General features: G+C 44.4%; 2 protein-coding genes across 7 annotated transcripts in view; one reads left to right on the top strand and one right to left on the bottom strand.

The window, feature by feature from the left end:
* PRDM10 (PR/SET domain 10) overlaps positions 1 to 17,970 on the bottom strand; it is a 1,331,210-nt gene extending 1,313,240 nt beyond the window's left edge. Inside the window, exon 1 of one of the 6 annotated variants that reach the window (XM_078681965.1) lies at positions 17,866 to 17,970. The gene's annotated coding sequence lies outside the window, so the exon portion shown is untranslated. Of the gene's footprint in view, positions 1 to 17,791 lie in introns of all 6 variants that reach the window. The other 5 variants (XM_078681964.1, XM_078681969.1, XM_078681968.1 and 2 more) reach the window with 5 other exon arrangements.
* On the top strand, positions 17,953 to 25,600 carry LOC144823446 (uncharacterized). Its single transcript, XM_078681970.1, has 3 exons — positions 17,953 to 17,976; positions 23,620 to 23,752; positions 24,235 to 25,600. Exons 2-3 carry the CDS (start codon positions 23,620 to 23,622, stop codon positions 24,765 to 24,767), a joined length of 666 nt encoding a protein of 221 aa, XP_078538096.1. The 5' UTR covers positions 17,953 to 17,976; the 3' UTR covers positions 24,768 to 25,600.
* The last annotated feature ends 2,105 nt before the right edge of the window (positions 25,601 to 27,705 follow it).

Below are 27,705 nucleotides of genomic sequence, written 5' to 3'. Positions count from 1 at the left end.
ACAGGAACAACAAACCTATAGAGCTGCTGCTGTTGATGTTCTGTTGCATATAGTGCTATTTTTTAAGTGCAAAATGCATCCTCCGGTTCATTTTGGACGTGCGGTCAAGGGCGCATTTAGCGCTCAGAAAATAGAACTAAATTCTGCCTTATGCTCCTCCTACAATTCTGCGTAATCTAGTGTAATTTTGCATAATCCGACTATAGCAAATAATGCGATTTATGCCCACCTCTAATTATTTTATCCAGTGTCCGTGCTTAATTTGAAAAACAAAAAGGGCCCAAAGTCAAGTTTAGAAGCCCATGGTCGGCACTACGAATATCAGGAATGCATAGAATTTAGTCCACCTGATGCCTCATTCATCCACCACCAGACACTACCTGCTGCTTTATTTCACTCTTGCAGGTTCTCCTTCATCCTTGCTTGCTTCCTTTGTCACTGTTTTTCCGTCTTTCTGTTCCTCTTTTTTCACGTTATTGTATTTTTTATCCTTTCTTGGTCTGGATGAAAGTCTGATTGGAAGTCTGATGCGAAGTTCTGTTCCCCAAAAATGAGTGGCACTGGCCCCACCAGCTCTAATTAATTAATTACTGTTCAGTTTATTGAATTGTGTATTCATAAACCTTTATTTATATTTAATCATATGTAATTCATTTGGTTGGTTTTGTTACATAAACTCTTAGTTCAGGTGTGGAGGAAAGTCAAGCAATCTAGATTTCATTCAGTGTGAGGCCAGATTCAGTATTTACCGACGTGGCCATGTTTAAGTCAGGCACGTGAAACTCACTTCATCGATGACAATTGGAGGATATTTCATAGCCGTGTTAGGTTTAGAAACGCTAAGAGGCCTTTTAAGTAAAGAAATAAAGGGCCTAAGGAAACCGAAAAGCCCAACACACATGGCTGACCACAGCTGCTAAGTTTTTAGAATGCGCATGTGTTGCATTTCATTGATTTCAACGTACCTGTCATGTGGCTGCCACTTATTGCCGATTGTGTGACATTTCAAAACGTTTGTGGGAGGGGCGCTGCTCGTCAGAGAGCTTTCAATTCTAACATTCCTATTTTTTATTTATTTTTATTAATAACATTTTATATAGCACTAGCTAGACCCGTGGGTATCCGAGCGCTTTCTCCTTGTCACCACCTTTCTTTGCAATCTCTCACTGTTTGGCACCTACGCCCATCTGCATATTTAACACACATCTCCTCCTTCTCTTTTCAATCCCTCCTTATGCATGTTTTGTATTTTGTTATTCTAATTTACCACACACCCTACCACCCACTTCCTATCTTCTTACTTGCTCACTATTTTCCTTTCAGTTGGCACTGTCAATATTTTAGTAGCAGTGTTCCGCCTTTACACACTTTAAATGCAATTGGCACGTGTGTCCATTGCTCTTCGTGCTCAGAGTGGCCAAGTATTGGTTGAGCATGTAGTTTGAACAGCTCTATGAGACCCCCCCCCTCCCCTCCTCCCCAAGACAGGCTCTCTCATTGCCTTCAGCCTGAACTCCAGAGCTCTGTTATTGCACACCCACACAAGAGCCTGAAGATATCTAGGCACCTAGCGGCAACTAATTTCATAGTATGAGCTATACAAGCATCACATTTTTATTAGACTTAACTTTTAACTTTTTCAAAGGAGAGACCCCACCCCCGCTCTTTTTCGTTGTGCTGGTGCCCGTTACCCCCACCCCCGCTCTTCCTGGTTGTGCTGGTGTCCGTCACCCCCCACCCCCGCCACCTCCCCTTCTTCCTGATTGTGCTGGTGTCTGTCCCCCCCACCCCGCTCTTCCTGGATGTGCTGGTGTCTGTCCCCCCCACCCCCGCTCTTCCTGGTTGTGCTGGTGTCTGTCCCCCCCACCCCCGCTCTTCCTGGTTGTGCTGGTGTCCGTCCCCCCCCACCCCGCTCTTCCTGGTTGTGCTGGTGTCCGCCCCCCACCCACCCCCGCTCTTCTTCGTTGTGCAGGTGTCCGTCCCCCCACTCTCTGTGTGTGTGAGGGTGGCTCTATGTGAATGACTGTGGGTGGCTCTGTGTGTGTGTGGCTCTCTGTGTGGCTCTGTCTGTGTCTGTGTGTGTGTGTGGCTCTGTGTGTGTGTTTGTGCTCTGTGTGTGTGTGCAAATGCAATAGGTCTCGCATTTGTGAGAGATTAAGCTATTGGCATTGTAAATGGCAACGCCATTTATTTATCTGTTTTCAAAACCAACACATAAATACAAAATTTGTCATTTACAATGCCAATAGCTCTAACTTTTAAAAAGGCGAAACCGTTGCATTGTAAATGCTTGTTTTTCATTGTAAGCTTTTCTGAGGCTGCTGTGTTTTTTCTGTTGTAATAAATTGCGGAGAAAGAAAAGCATAATCTGAGCCTCCGGTCCTGCCATAGAATTTAATTTGTTCATGATAGAGATGGATGTGCCCTAACGGTTTTGACCGAACAACAGCGAAAATGACCCTGCACTTATTTCTAGGCAACACTGGAATTAGTAGCCAAAGGATTACCCAAGTGTTTCCTTGTTACAGTGGCAGCAGCAGTGTCACTACTACAAACAGAGGCGTTGATATTAGGCAATAAATGTCATGTATACATTCTCCATTCGGTTGAATTGTTATGGAATAAAACACAGAACCATCCCCTAACAAATGCTAGGCTTTTACATTATGAAGTTAGAACCCCATTTTGTTTTACATCGCTGTAATTTCAAGGAACAGAAATAGCCAACTACACACTATTAAAATGGGTATCACGCCACAATTTTAGTTCAAGAATACGAGTACAGAGTAAGATTATTCATGTCTATCTACAGTCAAAAGGTTTATATATCAAAAAGACAATACAAGGGGGACCACAACGAAACTCAAACTGTATTCCGATACACAGGGATAGTGCTCTTTTGATAGTGTGTCCCACGATCTAGTACAAAACTTATTTTAAAAATACAGAGCATATTCCTGCACTCATAGTGCCATCCATACAGTGTAGAGAGACCCACTGTGGTACATACCCCTTCTATTTGTGGAGACCTCATGCACAATTGTTTTTAACAGTTTTTGGTGAAAATAAGATATGACAGATGGTAGTATAGGTGTGACATCTTAGCGAAAGTTAAGTGATGGGGAGCCTGTCATGCATTTGTCTGTTGAACACATTTATTACTCTTTGATTATTGGAACTAGGAGATATATGGAATTCTTTATATGAATTATTGTTTTGGTAGATATGTGTAAAATAGTGAAAATAAACATATATATATAAACATATATATAAACATATATATATAAACATATATATAAACATATATATATATATATATATATATATATATATATATATATATATATATATATATATATATATATATATATATATATATATATATGATCAAGGCTACTGTGACGTAGCCGAAACGCGTCATGCTGGCGACAAGGGGTCAGTAAACCACCTTTGAATTCATCTATAGCGCTGTGTTGCTTTGAATTCATCTATAGCGCTGTGTTGTGGTCTGTACCTGTTTTTCTACGTCGGAATCCAGATCCGAGTAGGACGTGTAGCAGGAGTTGGGATTATATATATATATCCTATTGGCAGTCGCCAGTAGGTAGTTATAGTTAGGACCTAGTTTCCATAGGAAAAGCGTTTTTTCTTTTCCTAATAATTATGGCGCCGGTTGACGAATCTTCTTTTGAACATTTTCAAAACTAGTGGCCCGCTCCGGTCAGCTCCTGGCTTGAAAGTTTCAGGGTGATTCGTCAAGCAAGGGCCGAGAAAAAAGGGGGGTCCCAAAACACGTTTTCCCCATGTTATTTTCCATAGGAAACTTTAGACAAAGCTACAGCCCGAACTGCTGAACGGAATTACACCAAAATTGGCAAAAAGGTAGCCCTTGTTGTTAAATGGTGTAAATCCGTTCAGTAGTTCCTGAGACATTTCAAAAAGAAAAAAGTTTCGATATCTAGGGCAGCGGTGGGTTTGTGAACCCTCCCGAGCACAAGCTTCACTAGGATTGGCTGCCAACACTCCAAACCAGGAAGTGTTGGCAGCCATCTTGTGGCTTAGTAGAACTGAGTCACAAGAAAACAGTGAAACTAAGATAAAAAAACAAGAAAAGGGGGCAGGGTAGAAACACCCTGACCCCTTAGGCCTGCTCAGGGGGTCCCAGAAGGACGCCCAGGGTAAAAAAAAAAGCATTTTAAAAATAATTTCGGCTGAATTCGCATTGGGGCCGCAAATCCCGACGAAATTATTTTTTTTTAAATGACACGCGGGCTACTGAAGCCTCAGGGTGGGCCAGGTCCCAGGGGCTTGCCCAATTCATAATTTATAATTGCGGAGGCCTGCAGCCCCGGGGACCACCACCTCCCCAGGGCAATATGAATAATATGCAGGAGGGCACGCGGCCCTCCCGCAGCCCCAGGGACCTCACCGGGGCTTCCTTTATATTAATCTGTGGGGGGGCCTCCAAGGCCCAGGGCTTTTCTTAAATATTCACAGGGCACGCAGCTCCTGCGCTGCCCCGGGGACCGCCACCCCCCGGTGCTTGTTTTTTCCAATAATTAAACCTGTGGGGGTTGGGGGGGCTTGAGCCCCCCCACATACCCGGGGACCACCACCTCCCTGGGGATATGTAAATAAAGGGAGGGGGCGCGCGGCCCCCCTCCTGGAGCCCTCCATGACCCTGGGGACCGCCACCCCCAGGGCCAGCTCCTGCAGGGTCCTGGGGTGCCCACCGCCGGGACACTGCTGTTTGCTATGTCAGGGCAGGAGCTGTGCGGCTCCCGCCCGGTCTTAGCAAACTCTGCTTTGGATTTTAGAAGCAACTGCTCTCGCTTCCAAAATCCAAAGCAGAATTGCTTTTCCACACAGGGAGCTGCATGTTAGCAGCTCCCTGTGTCGAAAAGCAATGCCGGCTCCCTAGAGGCGGTGAGCCGGCGGGACCGTGGGTGCATTGGGGCTCTTCCACGGTCTCCAACGGAGTGGCCAGGCCCCGGGGATGGAGTCCTGGGTGCCTGGAGTGGGGCCACGTGGCCCCCCTCCTCTTTAAAACAAAAATAAATAAAACGCAGGCCGTCCCCGGAGGATGGGGTCTCCGGGGCCATAAGTGGCCCAGGTATGGGGGTCCACATGCCCGCCTTCCCTATAATAATAAAAAAAAATTAAAGGAGAAGGCCGGCCCCGGGAGATGGGGTTCCCGGGGTCAAAATTGGCCTGAGAAGTCCCCCTCCAAATATAAATTAAAAAAAATGTTGACCAGGCCCCGGGGAATGGGGTCCCTGGGGCCGAAACTGGCCTCGGGAGGGAAGCCACGCGGCTCCCTTCCCGTTTCTTTTTTTATTCATTCAAATGAAAATGCTCAGCCCCCGGGGTCAAAAGTAGCCCAGATAAGGGGGCCACGCAGCCCCCCTCTCAGAAAACAAAATATATATATTTTTTTTAAAAGAAACCGGCAACTCGCCAGGGGCCCCGTCCCCTCCTTGCAGCACTCTGCAAACGTGCCCCCTGGTGTGTTCTAAGTTGGGGAATTAATTCCCCTTGAATACTGAGGGAACCCTGGAGGCCAACTAGCCCACCAGGTACCTCCAGTAAGCGCCAGGGAGCTGCGTTGGAGAGGGGTGGTCCAAGGCCATGACCCCTTTTTACAACACTCTGCAACGCAGCTCTCTGCAAGGCTACTCTGTGGCGTTAATGGAGATACTTGGTGGGCTAGTTGGCCCCAAGGGCCAGTCAGGATTCAAGGGGACTTAATCCCCCAACTTAAAGCGCGCCACGGGGCGTGTTTGCACACTTGTCACGGTCCCGCCCCCTCCCTTCACCACTGTGCAAACGGGCCCTCTGGCACGTCGTAAGTTGGGGGATTTATTGATTTATTTATTTAAAGAGTTTTATATAGCGCTGGCTAGACCCGAAGGTATCAGAGCGCTTTACATTAGGTTCCACAATGTAACAGAAAATTATAACAATTACACATTATTTAAAAACATAAGCAATATATTGAGAGAGGAGAGAAGGAGAGACAAACAGAGGATGCGGGAATAGATGACAGGAGAGAAGAAAGGAAGTCTGTCTAAAGACCGACTGGGTAGGTGACATCCAAGGAGGGAATCCCCAGCCGGTCTCCTCTTTAGCTAAACCAGGTAGCTCCATCGGGCATCAGACAAAATGGCTAGGTCTCAATTGACGAGGGAAACTTCACAGATAAATAGGGTGGGGACTAAGGGCGAGGACAGGTGAGGGCAAAGGTCAGTAGTTGGAAAGTGGAGTGGAGAAGAGTAGAGCTGAGAGGCGTAAGGGGTAGGGGAGGAGGGAGATACGGTCAGGAGAGACGCAGGAGGGTTTGCCCAAAGACCGGCTGGGTAGGTGATGGTCAAGGAGGGAATCCATAACCCATCTCCCATTTAGCTCGCGAGGAAGTTCCACCGGACATCAGTCAAAATGGTTAGGTCTCAGCTGTCAATGGAAAGTTCTCAGAGTAAAGGTCCTGGTGGGTGAGCGAGAGTAGGGTCGAGTGAGAGCTGGTCGAGGTCTGAACGAAGGCCATTGATTTTAGACCTGGGGAGGAAACATAATCGCGGAGGGTCTCACTGAGGTGGCCAACTTGACACACTTGGACACACCATGGATCTGGAAAGCCAAAGTGTAAGGATGTTATGTGTTCTGTCAAGTGTTGAATCTCACCAAGGAAGGAATGGGAAGAGTCAGATGGGCACACCAGCAGTAAAAATGATTGTTCATAGGGGCATTTTGGTGGTACGTCTGATTGAACTGTTAGGAGCTTGCACTGTCTGCACCTGTAGTAAGAGGAAAAGACCCATCGCATCTCTACTATAGGAGAGGTTTTCAGCTTCTAGGTGATGTAAACACACATATTTACCCCTGTAAAATGCACATTCTCGTCCTACCCTTCGCCCCCATTCTGCAAGTCTCTCTTCTATCCTGTGTGTTTATTTAGGCATTTTGTTGCTCATTACAAGTCGCTTTGCGGCCACTTCAGAGTTTTCCTCCGGGGCTCCCTTTCCTCCCCGATGGTGAAGCAGGGCTCTCCTGTATTGCAGGGCTACCCTCCTGTCCTGTTCCCAGGCTTGTCATCATCCTCCACCTCCTTTCTATGCTCCTGTGGCAGCTTGTCTCTACTGCTGGTGCGCAGCCCCATAAGCCCCATGATGGGGTGCTAGACTCCACTGGCACAACCTCTCGCTAGTGAAGTGTTTCTATCAGCAGCTCACCTCTGATGTGGTTGTCTCAGTGAGTGTCCGCCTTGAGTTCGCGCTAGGTCTCTCAGACAGTCTGCCAGAGGAGGGACCCCCTGCAGCTCTCTTCACTTGCTGCAGCGATTCCAGTTTGTCCGTCCATGCCTGGGGCCCGCACCAGCCTCTTCAGGATTGAAAATCAGGCTGTTTCTCTGCACCAATTCGCACAGGGCACTCTTTGCTGGGCTCATCGCCTACCGCTTCTCCCGATGCTCCAGGTGTTACGGTAGTCCTCGCCACACCATTTTCCGCTCTCGGGCCGGAATCAGCGTCTGCTCACAGCAGAGCATCGGAAGCCTCACCGGAGTCTAAAAATACTTAGTACTTAAATGGGAAGCGCTTTTCATGCGCTGAGCTAGTCGAAGCAGTGGAGCAACACTCCCCATCGAACGGCACAAATTCTCGACGGATAGTTTCCCTACTGCTGCAGGCGCCCACCGGAGATGCAGAGGATGTAGCACAGGGACACGTCGCTCCTCCGATGTAGTCTCCCGGGGGCCCGCTCCTGATTTCGTGGTCCCCGCTTTGTTACACAGAAAAGCAAGTCCGCTCCGCCTCGTGCGCCATTTTGAGGCGCGATTGCCTGGCGATATTTTAGCTGATTTAATGTGACGAGACAGTTTGGGGGAACGGCGCCCACAGCGTCAGGCGCTCCCAGTGCTCCGATGTCAGGAGTGCGTTTTTCCTGCTGGTTTTGGCGTGTTGAAGCACTGCTCTTGGTTGCTGTGTATGGGGCTTCTACGGAGCTTCAGCTCCGAGCAGCCATGATTGCAGAGAGATGTAAAAAGGGGAGTGGACCACCTCTCTTCAAAGCAGCTCTGTGGCACTTACTGGAGGTACCTGGAGTGCTAGTTGGCCCACAGGGACCCTCAGGACTTAATCCCCCAACTTACAACGAGGCGCGTTTGCCTCGTAGTGAATTCAGGGGGCCTGAATAGTGAAAAAGATTTGCATACGCCTTTATGAAGAGGTAGAGAGTTACTTCTTCCCTCAGTTGAATTTCTCAATTTATATCCTAACACAGACACACTGCACTTTACCTAGAGCACTTTATGATTTATATTGCACAGTCCTCGGGAGGCCAAAACAATTGGTAAATCAAAGAGTTATTCTGAAGAGATTCAATACCTACTTGGGCTTTATTATTATTAAGCTGCACTATTATTATTGTCAATCTTGACTTGGTTGAAACTTCTAGAGATTTAGCAGTACTGTATTATTAAACACTAAACAGGCTAAACAAATTGGTCAATTTATGCCAGGTATATAGTAATGTGTTGTAGTGATTTTAATTAATAATGTTTAGTTTTTTTAACCATGTGTAGAATTTATGAATTTATGCGAAAGAAAAGAGTGCGATTTGGAGAATAAACACCGCCACACTCAGAGCAAAAAGAAAATTCTCTGCATAATTGTGTACACCGTAACTGGTATCGGTTTCCAAGAACTTGCACTTTATTTTTAATGAGAGTTTTGAAGAATTTTACAACGTTTCGTAAATCAGTGTCTTAAAAGAGACAATGTGAAACTGGCATGTCTACTCCAAATGATTTTATCATTCTAAATAACATGATTATTTTGAGGAATGGCCATAGATTTCAAACTTATGTTGCTAAGTTTTGAATCATTTAATTAACTACTTGAAATTGTTGGTAACCAGACTATAAAAAGTAGCGAGGAGCACACAGTCTGTTTTCACTTTTTACATGTCACATGGTTTGTGTTTTAAAGACGAATGAAAAAAATGCCTCGTTATCGCTGTACAAGGCAAGTTACTGCCGAAACACGTCAATGTAGGATAGCAAATAATGATTTTACAAGCTCCAACATGGAGTTGACATCTTTTTTTCGAGTGGCTACTGTGTATATATATATATATATATATATATATATATATATATATATATATATATATATATATATATAAAGCGTTCACATCCTTTGAAAAACCGGGACCCTCGTACTGCGGTGCACACCAGGGTCAAAGGCACCCTGTATGTATAGCGTTTCACCACACGCTCACAAGCGTGAAAATGCACTCTAAATCCAGAGTATATTCACCATTCAATTATACCATCCAGTAAAGTTCGTGGGTATAAATTCTTTTATTCCAGCATGGAACACAGTTCATGGAACTAACCCCCAACGCGTTTCAGCGACAACTCGCCTTGGTCACGGGTGAGTAATGTTAGTGAAATAAACATTTAAATAAAGTTTTCAAACCATCGTGTATGAACATAAACAAAGGACAATGTGCATAAAGTAAAACACAGCGGCCATCTTGGCATGGTCAACTATTCATAATGATGTGTCTGAGTGAATATCCATTCGACTAACAGACTCTTGCAATAATATATGCTATCACTTCTAGCAACAATATTGAACGATTTATCCAATATCTATACCATAATGGTTCAAAATAAGTATCCCAAGTGGGGAAAACATTCTTATTATGCGCAACGTGATGAAAGTTCCATGCTGCTATGTTCACACAATCACATTTAGAACAGCACGAAACACTTATACCCAGCAAGTGCATGATGGTGACAAATGAGAGACGGGCAGTGAGACCCAACCCCAGTGGGTGGTGGTGATTGCATACCAACTAGATCACAAAGTAATCATGAAAACCAGATTAGGTCATACAATTTCAAAATCAATCATAATCAAAATAAACAAAACCCAAATCATGATAATGTTTCCTTCAATCCCAAGTGGGAAATATAAACGTGACCCATGGGTTGATCACATCTGCTGCCCGGTCTATTCTCCACAGAGAAGTGTCACCTATAGAAAAACAAGAGCGGCACATCAGAACTACTAATGCCATGTACAAGCGACCTTCAAGTAATATGTGCATAAAAAACAATACAATTTAAGTGATTTAAAAACAGTCGAATCATTATTCGGAGTTTGAGAAAACAGCTGACGTTATGTGCAATGTACATCATTGTAGGCAGACCACTATATAGTTTACTCTCCCAGATACCATTTAAGTTCTTTTTCAGAATTCAGCCCCCCTGGGATGCGTGTGTCGAGATCAAGGATATATTTACTTTCCAATTGACGCAACCTGCGTATTCTGTCGCCACCCCTCCTCAAGTTGGGAATTCTATCAATCACAAAGAATTTCAATAAGTTGCGGTTGCCCCTGTGTTTTTCTTCAAAGTGACGGGCGACCGGCGAGCTTTGATCTTTATTGTCGATCGCCCTCATGTGCTCAAGAATACGCTTTTTCGCTGGGAACATAGTGCTCCCTACATATTTTTTGGCACATGGACACACCAACACATATATCACATGGTCAGAGAGGCAGTTAAGATGTTGTATAATCGGTTTTTCCCTGTCTTCTATGGGATAATAGACTGATTTGACGTTGGTGCTGAATTTGCAAGCTTTACACTTCATACAAGTGAAAAACCCCTATATCTCATTGGTCTTCCTCGGTATGGTATTAACCTCATTTCTGCTCAGCTTGTCTTTCAAAGAGTCAGCCTTCCGATAGGTAATACTAGGATTGCTCCCTAAAACCTCGGTGAGTGTCTGTTCAGTAAGTAACACATTCCAATTTTTTTTAAAGCTTTTCTGTATCTGCCACGAACTGGCGTGGTAAGTAGAGATAAATCTAATAACCTCCTGTTCTTCAGGTTTATCAATCTTAGGTACCAATAGCGACTCATGGCTGATGGTGCTAGCCTTTACAAAAGCCGCGTCAATCACCTGTGGATTGTAACCACGTTCCCTGAAACGTTCTTTCATTATGTCTCCTTCTCTTAGAAAATCCTCATCCTTACTGCAGTTCCTCCGAACCCGGAGTGGGGAGTTCCTCCGGGCTCGGAGGAACTGCAGTAAGGATGAGGATTTTCTAAGAGAAGGAGACATAATGAAAGAACGTTTCAGGGAACGTGGTTACAATCCACAGGTGATTGACGCGGCTTTTGTAAAGGCTAGCACCATCAGCCATGAGTCGCTATTGGTACCTAAGATTGATAAACCTGAAGAACAGGAGGTTATTAGATTTATCTCTACTTACCACGCCAGTTCGTGGCAGATACAGAAAAGCTTTAAAAAAAACTGGAATGTGTTACTTACTGAACAGACACTCACCGAGGTTTTAGGGAGCAATCCTAGTATTACCTATCGGAAGGCTGACTCTTTGAAAGACAAGCTGAGCAGAAATGAGGTTAATACCATACCGAGGAAGACCAATGAGATAAAGGGCTTTTTCACTTGTATGAAGTGTAAAGCTTGCAAATTCAGCACCAACGTCAAATCAGTCTATTATCCCATAGAAGACAGGGAAAAACCGATTATACAACATCTTAACTGCCTCTCTGACCATGTGATATATGTGTTGGTGTGTCCATGTGCCAAAAAATATGTAGGGAGCACTATGTTCCCAGCGAAAAAGCGTATTCTTGAGCACATGAGGGCGATCGACAATAAAGATCAAAGCTCGCCGGTCGCCCGTCACTTTGAAGAAAAACACAGGGGCAACCGCAACTTATTGAAATTCTTTGTGATTGATAGAATTCCCAACATGAGGAGGGGTGGCGACAGAATACGCAGGTTGCGTCAATTGGAAAGTAAATATATCCTTGATCTCGACACACGCATCCCAGGGGGGCTGAATTCTGAAGAAGAACTTAAATGGTATCTGGGAGAGTAAACTATATAGTGGTCTGCCTACAATGATGTACATTGCACATAACGTCAGCTGTTTTCTCAAACTCCGAATAATGATTCGACTGTTTTTAAATCACTTAAATTGTATTGTTTTTTATGCACATATTACTTGAAGGTCGCTTGTACATGGCATTAGTAGTTCTGATGTGCCGCTCTTGTTTTTCTATAGGTGACACTTCTCTGTGGAGAATAGACCGGGCAGCAGATGTGATCAACCCATGGGTCACGTTTATATTTCCCACTTGGGATTGAAGGAAACATTATCATGATTTGGGTTTTGTTTATTTTGATTATGATTGATTTTGAAATTGTATGACCTAATCTGGTTTTCATGATTACTTTGTGATCTAGTTGGTATGCAATCACCACCACCCACTGGGGTTGGGTCTCACTGCCCGTCTCTCATTTGTCACCATCATGCACTTGCTGGGTATAAGTGTTTCGTGCTGTTCTAAATGTGATTGTGTGAACATAGCAGCATGGAACTTTCATCTGGTTGCGCATAATAAGAATGTTTTCCCCACTTGGGATACTTATTTTGAACCATTATGGTATAGATATTGGATAAATCGTTCAATATTGTTGCTAGAAGTGATAGCATATATTATTGCAAGAGTCTGTTAGTCGAATGGATATTCACTCAGACACATCATTATGAATAGTTGACCATGCCAAGATGGCCGCTGTCTTTTACTTTATGCACATTGTCCTTTGTTTATGTTCATACACAATGGTTTGAAAACTTTATTTAAATGTTTATTTCACTAACATTACTCTCCCGTGACCAAGGCGAGTTGTCGCTGAAACGCGTTGGGGGTTAGTTCCATGAACTGTGTTCCATGCTGGAATAAAAGAATTTATACCCACGAACTTTACTGGATGGTATAATTGAATGGTGAATATACTCTGGATTTCGAGTGCATTTTCACGCTTGTGAGCGTGTGGTGAAACGCTATATATATATATATATATATATATATATATATATATATATATATATATATATATATATATATATATATATATACACACACACACATATATACATACACACATACATATTTTTATTTATATTTAATTCTTGAGAATGTCTGACTCATGCATTTGCCTTCTCCATTATTTGTTTTTCAGGGGCCCTCTTGTGTTTTACATCACTATAATGTCTTGAACCCAGCCATGTGTCTTCCCACTCAATGCCAGGACACAGAGGTACCTCCATGATTGGAAATTAGTTACTGAGGAAACCACAAAGGGCAGCATGTATCTTATAGACACTTCTATGGCACGCAGAGATGGCGAATTATTGTTGGATGGATCATGCTTGAAATTGCCACATATGCTATTACCACCTTGACAACGTTTGTTGAAACATGTAAAATACCAGAAAAATCTGCACAAGTGGCTAAAATAATAGCCTTAACTAGGGCATGTGAATTAGGTGCAAGATGTAATCTATACAGATAGCCAATAAATCTTTAGAGTTGTCCACAATTTTGGTTGATTGCAGAAAGAAAAAGGATTTCTAATATCCCAGGAACAGAAAAAACAACATGTTACCTTGATTGTCAAACTCTTGAATGCTCTGTCGTGATCAAGAAACGTGTCAATAACAAAATGTATTGCGCATAAGAAAATTGTAGATGATGTTGGTAAAGGAAATGCTTTTGCAGACGCTACTGTCAAGAACACAGCCCAACAGCCCGCCTCAATAATGTATATTGTATAAGCTTTGAATGATACCAAGGGAGATGAATACATAATATAATTTATGATATAAAACGATTGCAAAGTGAAGCTACGGTTGGGGAAAAGGATAGAGAGAACAGGAAAAGGGAAGCTAGTAGAGGGGATCTGTAATGATCTTGAAGGGAGGATAACCCTATCTAATTCTACAGTTCAGCCCATGCCCTACAATATACATGGGCCAGCACATTTAGGTAGTGATGCCATGTGCGCAGTATTTTCAAAATGGTGGAGCAATTGGAAGTTTAGGAAAGCAGCTGAAATGATTTGTAAAACATGTAAGATTTGCAGCCAACATAATGCAAGGAAAGGAACACCGACTTCCCAGAACACTTTGCACCACCTGAGGCACTTTTGAACACTTGGTAGTAGTCTGTATGTTCTCAGGCTGAATCAACGCCTACGCGACCAAGAAGAATGATGTCCCAACAATAGCCAAGTGTCTACTGAAGGAACTGTTTCCGTGCCTCAGCCTGCCCTGTTTAATTTCTTCGGACAATGGCACACACTTTTTAAACAAAGTGGAACTGGTGACCAGGGCATTGGCCATAAAGCAAAAAGTCCATTGCATCTACAACCCAAAGGCAGTGTGTGCTTGTTGGACCCGGCCTCGTGGCGTGGTCCTACCCCTCCCGCGTGGCGGGCCCCGGACGACATCGGCCCTCCACAGAGCCCCGGGCGGCCCCTTCCGCCCGATCCTGCACGCACCAACACTATCGGTCCGGTTACCACCACGGGACACCACACCGGCCTGACTCCATCATGGGCCCATCACGTCCTGAGCACGAGGCCTCGCCCGACTCCATTTTGGGACCACCACGTCACGAACACGTGGCCTCGGCCCCGGCCCAGGCCCCAGCAAAGCCCCGACATCGAGGCTCCAAGATCTACCCAGGTGGTCGAGTGGCCACTCAACAGATCCCAGAGGAGGGAAGTTTCGATGGGCCTCCAACCCTCCCCGGACGCCTGGTATCGATCGCCCCCGGCATCCCTGGGTGCTGGCTCCGCCCCCCTGCTGGGTGTCTGGACACCATCTTCCCGGCCCCTCTGGCCCCCAGGCGCGAGGGTCCGGACATCAAAGGACTCCAGTCCTATATCTGGGCCAGCCCCGGAGTAGGACAGGAGTTGTATCCGGGACTGGAAAGCCCTACTGACGCTGTCACGGCCGACACCAGAAGAACTCATTGTCCCTGTAACCCCAGGATACCCTGAGAGCCTGCTGGCGCTGCCGCGGCCCACCTTTGCCGAACCATCTTGAGAGCCTGCTGGCGCTGCCGCGGCCCACCTTTGCCGAACCATCTTGAGAGCCTGCTGGCGCTGCCGCGGCCCACCTTTGCCAAACCATCTTGAGAGCCTGCTGGCGCTGCCGCGGCCCACCTTTGCCGAACCATCTTGAGAGCCTGCTGGCGCTGCCGCGGCCCACCTTTGCCGAACCATCTTGAGAGCCTGCTGGCGCTGCCGCGGCCCACCTTTGCCAAACCATCTGGAGAGCCTGCTGGCGCTGCCGCGGCCCACCTTTGCCAAACCATCTTGAGAGCCTGCTGGCGCTGCCGCGGCCCACCTTTGCCGAATCATCTGGAGAGCCTGCTGCCGCGTCCTACACCCCAACCGAGACTGTCCCGCTACCCTGACCCCCTTTTACGAGACTTTAAAGACCCCTCAAACTACTTGTACATAGCGCTGGGAACCAGCAGCCTTTATTTCCTGATAAAGCTTACGAACTCGACCTCTGGTGTGGTGTCCATTTGTAGTGTTGTGGTTACTCTGCTGTACGATCCTAGGAGAGGGCCCTCACCCAGGAGGCCTCTCAGTAACGCTCGGCTACTTCTTGACGGAGAGGTGGACCTAGGGGTGGTCAGTCAGACATCTTCTGCCTCCCCCGGGGTCGCCTTTCTAACAGTGCTGTTGAAAAACTGAATGGTATTTTGAAAGCAAAGATTGCAAAGCTAGGAACAGAAATTACATTGACCTGGGTAGGTGCTCTACGCTTTGCTCTCATAAGAGTGCACAGTACCCCTAACTATTCTCATCTGCTAGGCCCCCACGAGATTGTCAGTGGAAGATTGATGTCAGTATGAGGAGCGCCAAAGTACATTACCATATTGCATTTTTCTGATCGCCTAATGAGAGACCATTGTGTAAAGTTAACGAACTGTAAAAACCCTGCACCAACAAGTGAAGAAGGCGTTGCCCACACCTTTGACTGAAGCCAGTCATACCATTACCCCAGATGAGTGGGTAATGGTGAAGAACTTTGAGCTGAGTAGTTGTCTACAGCCCAGGTGGACGGGCCCTGTACAAATCCGGTTGGTCACCAACACAGGAGTAAAGTGCACCTGCTACAAGATCTGGATACACCCTTTCCATGTGAAAAGGGAACCTCCAGCAAAGGGTCAAGAACAGCCTCGCCAGCAAGCATATTTGCCGCAAGCAGTGTATAGTAATAAGCCCAAATATAATTTGCAAACAAGAGTGACTCATAAACCCAACCAACAGTACTAAAGTACTGGGTTTAGAGCCCCACAAGGACTGGTTACGTCTGGGGGCCTACTGACACCAAAGATGAGAACCTAGAAGAGTGACTGTTTTCAACTACGATTCTTCCTCACTGTACTTCTTTTATTTACTACTGGACACAGTAATGCATTTGTGAGAACACATGGAAAACTTCTATTGTAAATTATGCCTGAAAAAAACCTCCCAATTTCCAGAAAATAACAGGACGGTTTGGGCAGGCCTATCAGAGGCCTTGTCTTTATAAACTTCCGCAAACACGAACAGGAAAATAGTACTCAGGTGTAAGACTAACGTTTTCTGTAAGATTGTACATTTTGACTAAAAGAATGTCACCCTGACAGGAGTTACCGAAAAGCACACAGTGACACAATGGTAAAAAAAAATGGTGGGATACTATCCGACGTATTGTGCTATAAATGAAATTAATGGTACCACCGATAAATTAAAGAGCTCTGGGAAACTAGCTGGGAGGAAGCTACTACATAATAATATAAGATATGGTTATGTATGATATAAAGCTCAGCTATATGCACACCCAGGTCTATTTTTCTAATGAATAAGACCTATTCGAATTTTTATAATGGAACAGAGGATGTTGCATTGGACACAGCCCTACCAGTGGGGTTCACATGTGCAGATATTAAATCTAGAACATGTTCAGCTAGAACAATGACAAGAGAATTTTACAGTGGGTGACAGATCTAGAAGTAAACAACTACTTAAATGGGAGAACAGTCAGACATCCTGGCTTCCATAATAACACTAGGGAGAGTAGGAGCTGCCAGGGGAAAAACTTTAGGTGTAAACTTCAGATACTGTCTAATGTGACCATTGATACTTTGAAGAAAATTACATTAGAGCTGAAAAGTATGCTTATATTCACAAAACAAAATAGTTATGCACTAGATTTTATTCTGGCTCAGAGAGGTAGAACACTTGCCTAGTTGCAGATAAGTGCGTCATAGGGGTAAGGAATGGAGAAAGACATCAGAGAAGCAATACAAGAAATAACCAATAATTAAAAGGGCCTGGTGGAAGGAAATTGGAATATTAAATAGAGTAACCGGGGAAGGCCTAAACCCTAATATTAACCCTTGTACCCTAAAACCCAAACACACCCTAAACCCTAACACTAACCCTGGCACCCTAAAACCCAAACACACCCTAAACCCTAAAATTAACCCTCGTATCCCAAACCCAAACATGCTCTAAACCCTTAAATTACACCTGGCCCCCCAAAACACAAACCCACCCTCAACCATAATATGACCATGTACGCCCTAAAATCCAAAAGCCCTACAAACCCCCAAACTTTTTATGAATGCGGAATGCCGGGAGGCGCTGCTGTGATATGATACTTTCTGTACCCCCAGGCTGCACTTCCTTCTTAGAGTATTTCCATAAACACATAGTTTAGTGGATTTCTGTTTGTTAGACTCTAAACAACTGCGGATAGACCTGTTCATGGCCCGAGGAATAGGTCTTGCAAAGGAAAACAAGCTTTGTCGTCATGGTGACTGCCGAATTCACTCCATCACAATACTAAAATACATTTTTTTTAAACACAGCTGCCTCGAACACAATGCAAAAATCACCTACTGTAAACCAAAAGTCTGCCGGCTGGCTGGGACTCGAACCGCAAATCCTCAATGGACAACAGCTCTCTCACCTTTTCATATACCGGAAGCCGGTGGATTCCTCTAGCAAAAGCCTACGCACATCCGGGAGCGCCGGAAGTGACGTCATTGTTCTGCGGCAAGAACGAAGACTGCCGTGACCCGTGAGTGCAACCAATGGCCATTAAAGGGACAGATGGATTGTCATCGGTCTCTTTATTTTTCCAACTCCACTTCCTTCGTCGATTCCAGCGAATACTCAGGGAAGTGCTGCAGCTGTTAAAAAAGAGCAGCATCGATCTCTCGGTCCCAGCTGCTCAATTTCCGTCCCAGACCAGCTTCCTAATTTTTCGGAAAGCACGAGTTTTCATTAATGGGGCAAATTCAGACGCAGCTCCCTGCATGTGTGTGCTTCGTACGTGTTGTAATGAATGCCTGCGTTGCAATGTGTGTGTATTATGTGTGTTTGATGTTTGTCTGTATCAGCCTGCCTGCTTGTTTAATATGCACCTTTTGTGTTTGAGCATGTGTCTTTTTGTGTATGTGTGACGTAGGGCGTGCCTGTGTAAGTTGTGGAAAATTGCCAAAAGCCTACAAAATGTGTTTTACAGTAAGTTCTTCGCCGTAAGGAAAAATAAATTACTGCCCGTATATTGTAGGTCCCATGTTGGTTCCAAGTGCACCTGCGTTTATTCAAGATTCTCGACCAAATGGAACAGTTTTCCATCTACTGAAAAGTTGTCAATCAAAGAAGGCTAAACACATTTATTTATGTGAATATTGTATATTGTTGAGCATTACTTGTGTCCTTGCAACTTGTAGTGAGCTTTCATTACTAAATGAATGTGTGCTCTATTGTTGAATCCTGGTCACGTTCCCCAAGCTGTGTAGTGTGCTGAGCAGCACATCTTCTAAAACACTGGCAGTTTTCATGGATGCGTTTCAAAGCATAAGGATAAATGCTTCAAATAACTTAGCCGTTGTAATGCTGGTTCCTTATTTTGTTTGCTATTTGTGTAATTGAAAGGCCTGGTTGCCTGTGGCGATTGAGGTTTACGCCCTATTTAGGAAACGTAGTCTGACGCATTCCAACATCTTGCCATATCTACTTTCGCAAAACAGGCTATCATTCTGGTTTCGTTCCATGTGCGTGCAATGTTTTTAACTCGTTTGTATATATTATTGAGACAGGGCCAATTACGTATTCCCTGTTTGCGCTAATTTACATTGACCGCTAAGATCTCTATAAAAATGAAGCAGGTCTTGTTACATCTGCCACTATCGATCCCAGCCATATATTATCCATTTACAACCTGACCTACTGCTAAAGTACTGAGGCAGAGGGATCGAGCCCTGAGATAAATCACATTATTATTTCCTATTCTCTCTCTCTGTCTGTCTCTCTGTCTCTTTCTCTCTCTCATTTTTTTCTCTCTCTCTCTCCTTCTCTCTCATTTTTTCTCTATCTCATTTTTTTCTCTCTCTCCTCTATCTCTCATTTTTTTCTCTCCTTCTGTCTCTCTTTTTCTCTCTCTCTCTCCTTCTGTCTCTCTCTCATTTTCTCTCTCTCTCTCTCTCTCTCTCTCTCTCTCTCTCCTTCTCCTTCTGTCTCTCTCTCTCTCTCCTTCTGTCTCTCTCTCTCCTTTCCTCTGTCTCTCTCTCCTTTTCTCTGTCTCTCCTTTTCTCTGTCTCTCTCTCTCTGTATCTCCTTTTCTCTGTCTCTCTCTCCGTCTCTCCTTTTCTCTGTCTCTGTCTCTCCTTTTCTCTCTCTCTCTCTGTGTCTCATTTTCTCTCTCTCTGTCTCTCCTTTTCTCTGTCTCTCTCTCTCTCCTTTTCGGTCTCTCTGTCTCTCCTTTTCTCTCTCTCTGTCTCTGTCTCTCCTTTTCTCTCTCTCTCTCTCCTTTTTTCTCTCTCTCTCTCCTTTTTTCTCTCTCTCTCTGTCCTTTTCTCTCTCCTTTTCTCTCTCTCTCTCCTTTTCTCTCTCTCTCTCTCTCCTTTTCTCTCTCTCTTTCTCTTTCTCTCTCTCTCTCCTTTTTTTCTCTCTCTCTCTCCTTTTTTCTCTCTCTGTCTCTCTCTCTCTCCTTTTCGGTCTCTGTCTCTCCTTTTCTCTCTCTCTGTCTCTCCTTTTCTCTCTCTCTCTCTCCTTTTCTCTCTCTCTCTCTCTCTCCTTTTCTCTCTCTCTCTCTCTCCTTTTCTCTCTCTCTCTCTCCTTTTCTCTCTCTCCTCTAGCATTCAACTGCCTCGGATCATGTGTTAAATATTTATACGGTGAAAGCACGCACAAGTTGTAGTAACCCGTGCCTTCCCCATTGATTGAGATCTTATAAGAGGTTTCCCCATGCCCTCTTCTCGTTTGAACTGCGGGTACTCAATGTGTCAACGAGGTATGGGATCCCTTTATTAGGTCTCCCGACCTGTCAATGCGCATTGAGCGGAGCGAGACTATAGGGGCTTAAACAGACTTTAACTACTAACTGGCGATTTGATGCTGTGCCCGTGCGCTTTTAGGTCAATGCGTAAGCGCATTGACCTAAAATGCGCGCGCACAGCATCAAATCGCCAGCCATCTGTTCCCCAGCAGCTCTTCCTGCTCCGCAAGCTTCCCCCAGCGTGCGCTCTGCCTGAGCCGCACTCCTCCCACACGTTTGAAGTGAAGCTCACTTCAAAGGCCCCTGCAGCTTCACACTATTCACTCTCCCTCATCGCCGCTCTCCTCGCTCCGCCCCCTGCTGCGGCCATGTCTCATTTCTCCTCCCCCTCCCCACAGCAATGCCCTCCATCTTGTTTTTCACTGTCTCTCTCGCTCTCTGCCTCCCATTTCTCTTCTTTTCTGTCATCGTCATCTTTCTTTCTATCTCCATTTCCTCCTTTCTCTCATTGTTTTCTTTCTAGTTTCCAGCGTCTCCTTTTGGTCTCATTGTCCTCTCTTTCCCTTCTCAACCTCTTTCCTCTCCCCCTTCATTTCTTTCAATCTCCATACCTCTCTCCTCCTCACCTCCATCTCCTCTCTGTTTGTCATCCTCCCTCTCTTACACATACAAGCTTGCGCGCATAAGTCCTACTCCGTTTTATTTTACACTTCTGCCAATTTCAAAGAAGGACTTCCAATCCGTGATATACCTTTAACACACTCTTTCAACCACAAGGCGGGCCGACCTGCTCGAGGGCTGCGATCACGCGACAACCCTCACCTCAGCCAATCATGCGGCTGCCTAGACAGCCTTGCAAGGGGATTCGTGAGCTGGAGGACGGCGCGTGGGACACCTACGCAAATGGTTTGCGTTCAAGATGAAATTTGAGAAGGAACACTGTTCCTGCAGGGGCGTTTGTGCAGCATTGTAAGGAATATTCAGCGCACATGCCTAACTTTTCACGTCTCCTGTGATGTGCTTGTCTGCGATACTCTTTAGCAAAGCAGAAAGTGAAAACATTGGGGTCAGTTATTTCATGTTGTAACTACCTTTCAAGATTTAGCACGCACAGCCTTGTCATCTACGCACCAAACGCCACTAAGTTCTGTGATTTAGCATCATTGCAACCGAAAGATTATTTTATTAAGTGGTAAGCCACCACAGTCACCTTTCACATGTTGGAGTCTGTCTAAACCATGTGTTAGCATTTGGAAACCGAAAATGGTGAGATTTAAACAACAAGCATTAAAAATGCAATAGGTCTCGCCTTTCATTAAGTTAAAGCCATTTGCTTTGCTATACAATACCATTAGCAAAGCAAATGGCTTTAACTTAATCAAAGGCGAGACCTATAGCATTTTCAATGCTTGTGTTAAATTGCATCTCTTACCAAACTTCCAAACACCTCTGGCAAAACACTTATGAGGTCCCGGAGGGGAGACCTATTGGCTATGCCAATGCTTTTGCTTTATGTATTTGCCATTGTAATGCCTTTTGTTTAATTTATAAAGCCATTACATATTGCACAATTAACGTACAATACTACTAGCAAAGCTAATATCTTTAGCTTAATAAAAGAAACCTATTGCATTTTTAACGCTTGTCCTTTCATGTTGGGGGTGCCGGTGGGCAGAGGGTAGCAGGCATCTGACTCTCTATGCATCTGTGGGGATAGGTAACTTGATTTCCCCTCACAAACCCCAGTGTGAAAGTTCAGTTATTGATAGTTCTTCTATTTCTCTCATAATGCCTATACTTTGCTATTACTATTTGTCCTGAGCAGCAAGACCTAAGCATACACTCTGGCTCTCCAAAAATAAAGTTGATTATTAGGTAGTTTCCCCAATGGCCTTCAGTGCATGCCCAAACACTTCTTTGTAATCCAAAATCTAGGCATATTAGATAGAAATTGCACCAGGTCAGTGTACTTTTTGGGGTGCTTTTCTCCAATTAAATCTGTTAATCAGTTTGATTTGCTCTGTATTTTACCACTGAAACTTAAACCACACACAAACTAATTCCTGATTTTTATATCTAGCAGGACATAATCATGGTTTCGTTCAACGTCCTGTTTAGGTCTCGTGACCTACAATGCGCGCATTGAGGGATCGAGAATTCAAGTGCTCGAAATCCTCATGAAACCACTAGCTTTTTGCTGCGGTTTTCATGAAGTTCACGTGGCCACAGGCACGCGCTTTTGGGCCATAAACTTGCATTTCTCCTCCTCCTCCCCCTCCCCAGCCAGCTTCCCCCAGGCCATAGCAGCACTCCTCCCACACCAGCACCTCCCCTCTCTCTCCCCGCAAACACAGCCTTTACTTTCATTTCTCCTCCCCCTCCCCAGCCAGCTTCCCCCAGGCCGTAGCAGCACTCCTCCCACACCAGCACCTCCCCTCTCTCTCCCCGCAAACACAGCCTTTACTTCTCCTCCCCTAACTTTGCCGTCAGAACTTAGTTTCTTGTTAATGTATGTTTTCATTGGAGTGACTTTTTAATTTATGTTTTCGTTGCAGTGACTTTTACTTGCTCATGGAATGACACCCACGCTCCTCCCATTGCTGTTTAGGTGCACATTTCATTGCCGCTTTTCTGTGCCTCGTATTTCTGTTCCCGAGCTCCGCCAGCAGCTCTTCCCGCTCCGCCCTCTGCTCTCCGCCCCCTGCCTCCCCAGCCGCCAGCACCTCCCCTCTCTTCAAATCTCGGCAGCTTCTCCTCCCCTTTCACTGCCCAGCCAGGCAGCCCCCCACCTCTCTGCCTCTAGCTGAATCGAAAATTAAGAGCGGTGAACTTTTTGGATGTAAATCAGTTTACCTTCTACATTTTTCACTTGTTTCCATGTAGCAGCATCTGTTCCCCAGCCTGCCAAGAGCAGCTCTTCCTGCTCCGCTCCGCCCCCTGCATTCTTCCAGTCCTCTCACCTACTCGCATTTCTCCTCCCCCTCCCCAGCCGCCAGCACCTCCCCTCTCTCTCCCCGCACACAGCCTTACTCGGCAGCTTCTCCTCCCTCCTCCCTTTTCACTGGCCAGTCCTCTAGCTGAATCGAAAATTAAGAGCAGTGAACTTTTTGGATGTAAATCAGTTTACCTTCTACATTTCTCACTTGTTTCCATGTTTTCATGAAATGCGACACATCTCGTTTCTGCCCGTGTTCAGTTAGACATGTAAATTCAATTCTTAGTCACCAGCACGCATGTGCATACATGCCTCGACTTCCGCATCGCAAAGCTGGCGTCCATTAAAGAATTGTGCATTATATATTCAGCTCCGAAGGCATTTTATGATTCAAAGCGTCAGTCCTAAATACACCAAAAACTCAAAACTTTCCTATTGCGAGACCTATTGCATTTCCAATGCTTGTTTTCACTTGCGATCATTCTGTGTGTGTGTTCGAAAAGATGGTGACTTCCTGCTTTTGGACAATCCCGGGGAAATTCTTTTGTAAATGGCTGGTCGAAAATGTAGATGAAGCTGGTCGGCCAATCACCGAAGAGAGAGATTTTAAAGCTATGATTCTGTTCCAATCATCTGGTAAGCACAATAAGTAAACCTTTATAATAAGTTTGCAACTGCAGGATAACGGTACTAATTACCAACCTGTTTCAGTAAAAATCTACATTTGTGATTATTTAATTCAATAATGGACAGTAAAAATGAACATGCATGTCCCCACATATGCCTTGGATTGCTCTCCAGAGACAAATGTAACACTTATGAAAAGGACTGAAACGTTTAGCTTGTGGCACTACTATAAGGCAGCCATTTTTGGATAAATTATTTTATTTAGGCAACTTTTTTTCAGGAGGTTCAAGTTCAGGCTTACAATGTGTACTGTCTATTAAGGAAAACTTACTTGGTTATGGATAGATTATACATTTGTCCTTTATTATCAATACCTCTTTATTTATATATTATGGCTAGAGCGTGAAGATATATTGCAAGTGGTCAATGTGTTCTTTTCTGTTTTGAAGTTTATATGTAAATATCTTTTTTTCTCTTGCTTTTTTTTTTAGTGAAGAAACAGTGTCTAATGATTCAGGATATTTTTCAAGAGATAATTGCAAGCTATTCTGGCACAACAGAGGGTCTAAAACAGGTGTTACTTCAAAGGGCACTGGAGAAAAAGCAGATGTTAATGGACTGTGGCAATCGGGGAAGCGCTGGTAGAATTAAGAGGGTGTTACGCAAACTACAAGGGGAAGAAATTGCAGAGAAAAGATGCAAGGACAAAAAAGCCAAGCCGAGTGGACTGGATTATATAAGAGTTGGTAACAAAGCTCATGCTGAAAGCACAACTTCTCAGCCTGGTGATGCAAGTTCGCGGATGAATTTGCAGAAACTTGAAAACCTGGCCTTTTTAGCAGGGATGGCTAGTGTCCTTCATAAAAAATCCACAACTAAAAATGACGCATCTGACCGTGAAAATGAACTTGTCTTGGAGTCCCCGCTTAAATCCGAATATCAAGGACAAAAACATGCCTCCCTTTCACCACGTCATCCTAGAGTAATCAACACTCATTCTGAAAATATAATGGGGCCATTCTGATGTAATCAATAGCCATCCTGAAGCTGTCATAGGATCATCCAGGAATAATCCACACTCATCCAGAAATTGTCATGGGATCATTCCAGAGTAATCCACTTCCATCCTGGAGCGGTTATAGGATCATCTTGGAATAATTGACAGTCATCCTTAAATTAGCTAGAACCCATCATGGAGTAATTCTCCCTCATCCTGAAGTTGTCAATTAGTATTCGTGGTTTGTAAAAGGTAATCACTCCCTGCCAGTAGAAGTCATCAGAACACCATCCTACTGTAGTTTTTGTGATGAGTCTAGGTTAGTCATCACATTTACATTTTTCGTCCTACAGTCATACTTCAAGATGGCTTGGGATGACTTCCCCAGATAACTGCAGGAATAGCCTGACTGTAATCATCAGATGAGTCCAGAATGACTCCAGGATGATCTTCTTTTTTGACATGGGCCCAGGTCATAATGGATGACTTTAGAAGCCATCCCAGAGTCATTGGGTGATCATCCAACTACTCTAGAAGTCATTTTCCCATCCTCAGACATCATCAAGCTCTTGTAGTCATCAGGAGAGATTAAAAACTCAGCTTGATGATTTCAGGATGACTTGAAAATAACTATCTCATTACTTCACAGGATGTGCATGCTCTTGATGGCTTGAGAATGATTCGAAAATGAATATCTGATGATTTTACAAGCACAGTTGTATTCATTAAGATACAATTGTTTCTCTTGATTTACTGATTACTTTAAGAACATGCTCTCAATTAGGGTGTCATTTTTATCCTAAAAGTTAAACCTGTTGCATGATTTCAGAACTATTTGCTAATTACTGTACAATGAGAACATTTAATTTCTAGTATATGTAAATATGATTAAAATTTGCTTTAGAAACCCATCTGTAAGAAGAGTCACAAGTTAATTTTTCGTCTTTTCGTTACTGTCTTGAATATGGGTAAAAGCAAGAATCCATTGTGAAAAAAAGCAATACATAATAATAAAGATGGAAATCTGGCACTAAAGGGAGGGATGATGGAATTAGGAAGCACTAGAGTACAAGATTCAGACGACATTATGCATTGGGGAAAGATAAATTATACTGTGAAATGTGTAACTAAAATAGACATATGCTGCATAGCATGGCAGCTGACTTTTTACTTTAGTGGAGTGTGAATGAACGACTTTGGACAACCAATCAAGTTTGGGAAGTGTTAAGCAAAAGCAGGCCAGTAAAGTGGCCATTTATCACAGTGAGTAACAATTTCAGGTGCTGTGAGGTTCTTTAGGTATTAGGGTCAGCTCTCCCTTGTCAGGGTCCAACCCCCACATCCCCTGATCAGACCTCAAATCCCACATCCTGCTCCATAAGACCCCCATCCTCGTCAGCAAAGTTGTTTTCTCTGAGCCACCCACCTTCATTATTGCAGAGGTTGAGTCTTTAACCTGCTTACCTCCCATGACTTACTTAATTGTGCTGTCACCGGGCTGCCTCGATTCCTGTGTTTGCAACACAGAGTGATGGTGAACACGGGCATCATGCAAATGAGCCTGCGCTGAATAGTTTAGCTGGAGCTCAGCTCAGGGCTACAGAAGTGCCTTGACTGTTCACCAGCACTAGCAGCCAATGCGCCTACCCTTTCCCGAGTACCAGTACTCTTCTTGGCAGTGAAGAAGTGGCGGTACTCGTAGTGCTAAAAATAAGAAGTGCTGGTACAGTACCTGTGAGTACCGGCCCATTTAGTGCACTGGTTGAGTCCCTATGCCACTCTATACACAGTCACCCACAATACTGTGCACTGTCAAGGGTTGGGCGACCTTCAGGTATGTCAGTGTGCAGTCAGATTCCACTCTCCCTCGGCGAACTAGGATAAAGCCAGGTATTTTCACACCCCCTTCTGGAGGGGAAACGGTTAAGAGTCTGGCGCAATGGGTAAACCTCATATCTCATTTATAACACAGTGAGGTATGACTACAAAGTGTACTCCATTGCTTATGAAAAAGATATTCTTTCAATACATACTGACCGTTCGAAGTGTTGTTCCCTAAAGTATGTATATATATATATATATATATATATATATATATATATTGCATTGAAGAAGAGGATATGTATTATTAGTATTGCGCTTCTAGCATCCAGGTTAAAACAATTTCTCTAAATCCAGGGGTTTAAGTGGGCCGGGTCCTGCCAGTGGTCATATTGAGCTCTCCATTTTCACCCTCACTCTCTGAATGGAAAAAAATCTTAACTCTGCAGTAGTTCACTCTTTTTGATGTCACTTTTATCTTTTTGCAGTTCTATATTGCAAAACTCAAAGTACTTTAAATGAGCACCAACAAGGACACATGCATTTATTTTTTGGTTGACACAGGCAATTAAGTGATTTTTCCCAGAAACACAGGGGTACTTATTTACAAGCCCCTTGCGCCGCTGGTGCATTACTTTTAATACAGCAAAAAGTGACGTACTGGCAGTGCAAGGGGCTTGTAAATAAGCCCCAGGATCAGATGTTGAGCCCACGCTGAGGATCCAAACATGCTTCCTTAACCTCTTGGATGCTATGGGAATTCCCCTGCTGTGCTGGGATTTCGTGATCCTCATAGGTTCATGGCGAGCTGGGCTCGTCATGAGCGTGCGAGGAGGCTACTGCATGACGAGCCCAGCTCGTCATGAGCGTGGAAGGGGTTAACTCAAAAGTTGGTAGCTCTAGCCATTACGCCACAACTTTTCAAGCAAGAACGAAAGCATTTTCAATATAATATACAACAAAGCCCTAGTTGTATGTATGCATGTAGTATATTTATCTTATGCAACTAACAACCTTTGACAAAGCCAATAGTCATGGCTTGTTGTAGGTGTAATGTGACTTGTTGTATTATATATGTAGAGGCAATAACAGAAGCATCAAAATAACAGTCGGGTGGCACAATATGCTGAGCACTGATTTTTTT

The sequence above is a fragment of the Lissotriton helveticus genome, chromosome 3_1 (assembly GCF_964261635.1).
Source record: "Lissotriton helveticus chromosome 3_1, aLisHel1.1, whole genome shotgun sequence".
Lineage (NCBI taxonomy): Eukaryota > Metazoa > Chordata > Amphibia > Caudata > Salamandridae > Lissotriton > Lissotriton helveticus.
This window is presented reverse-complemented; position numbering and strand designations above follow the sequence as displayed.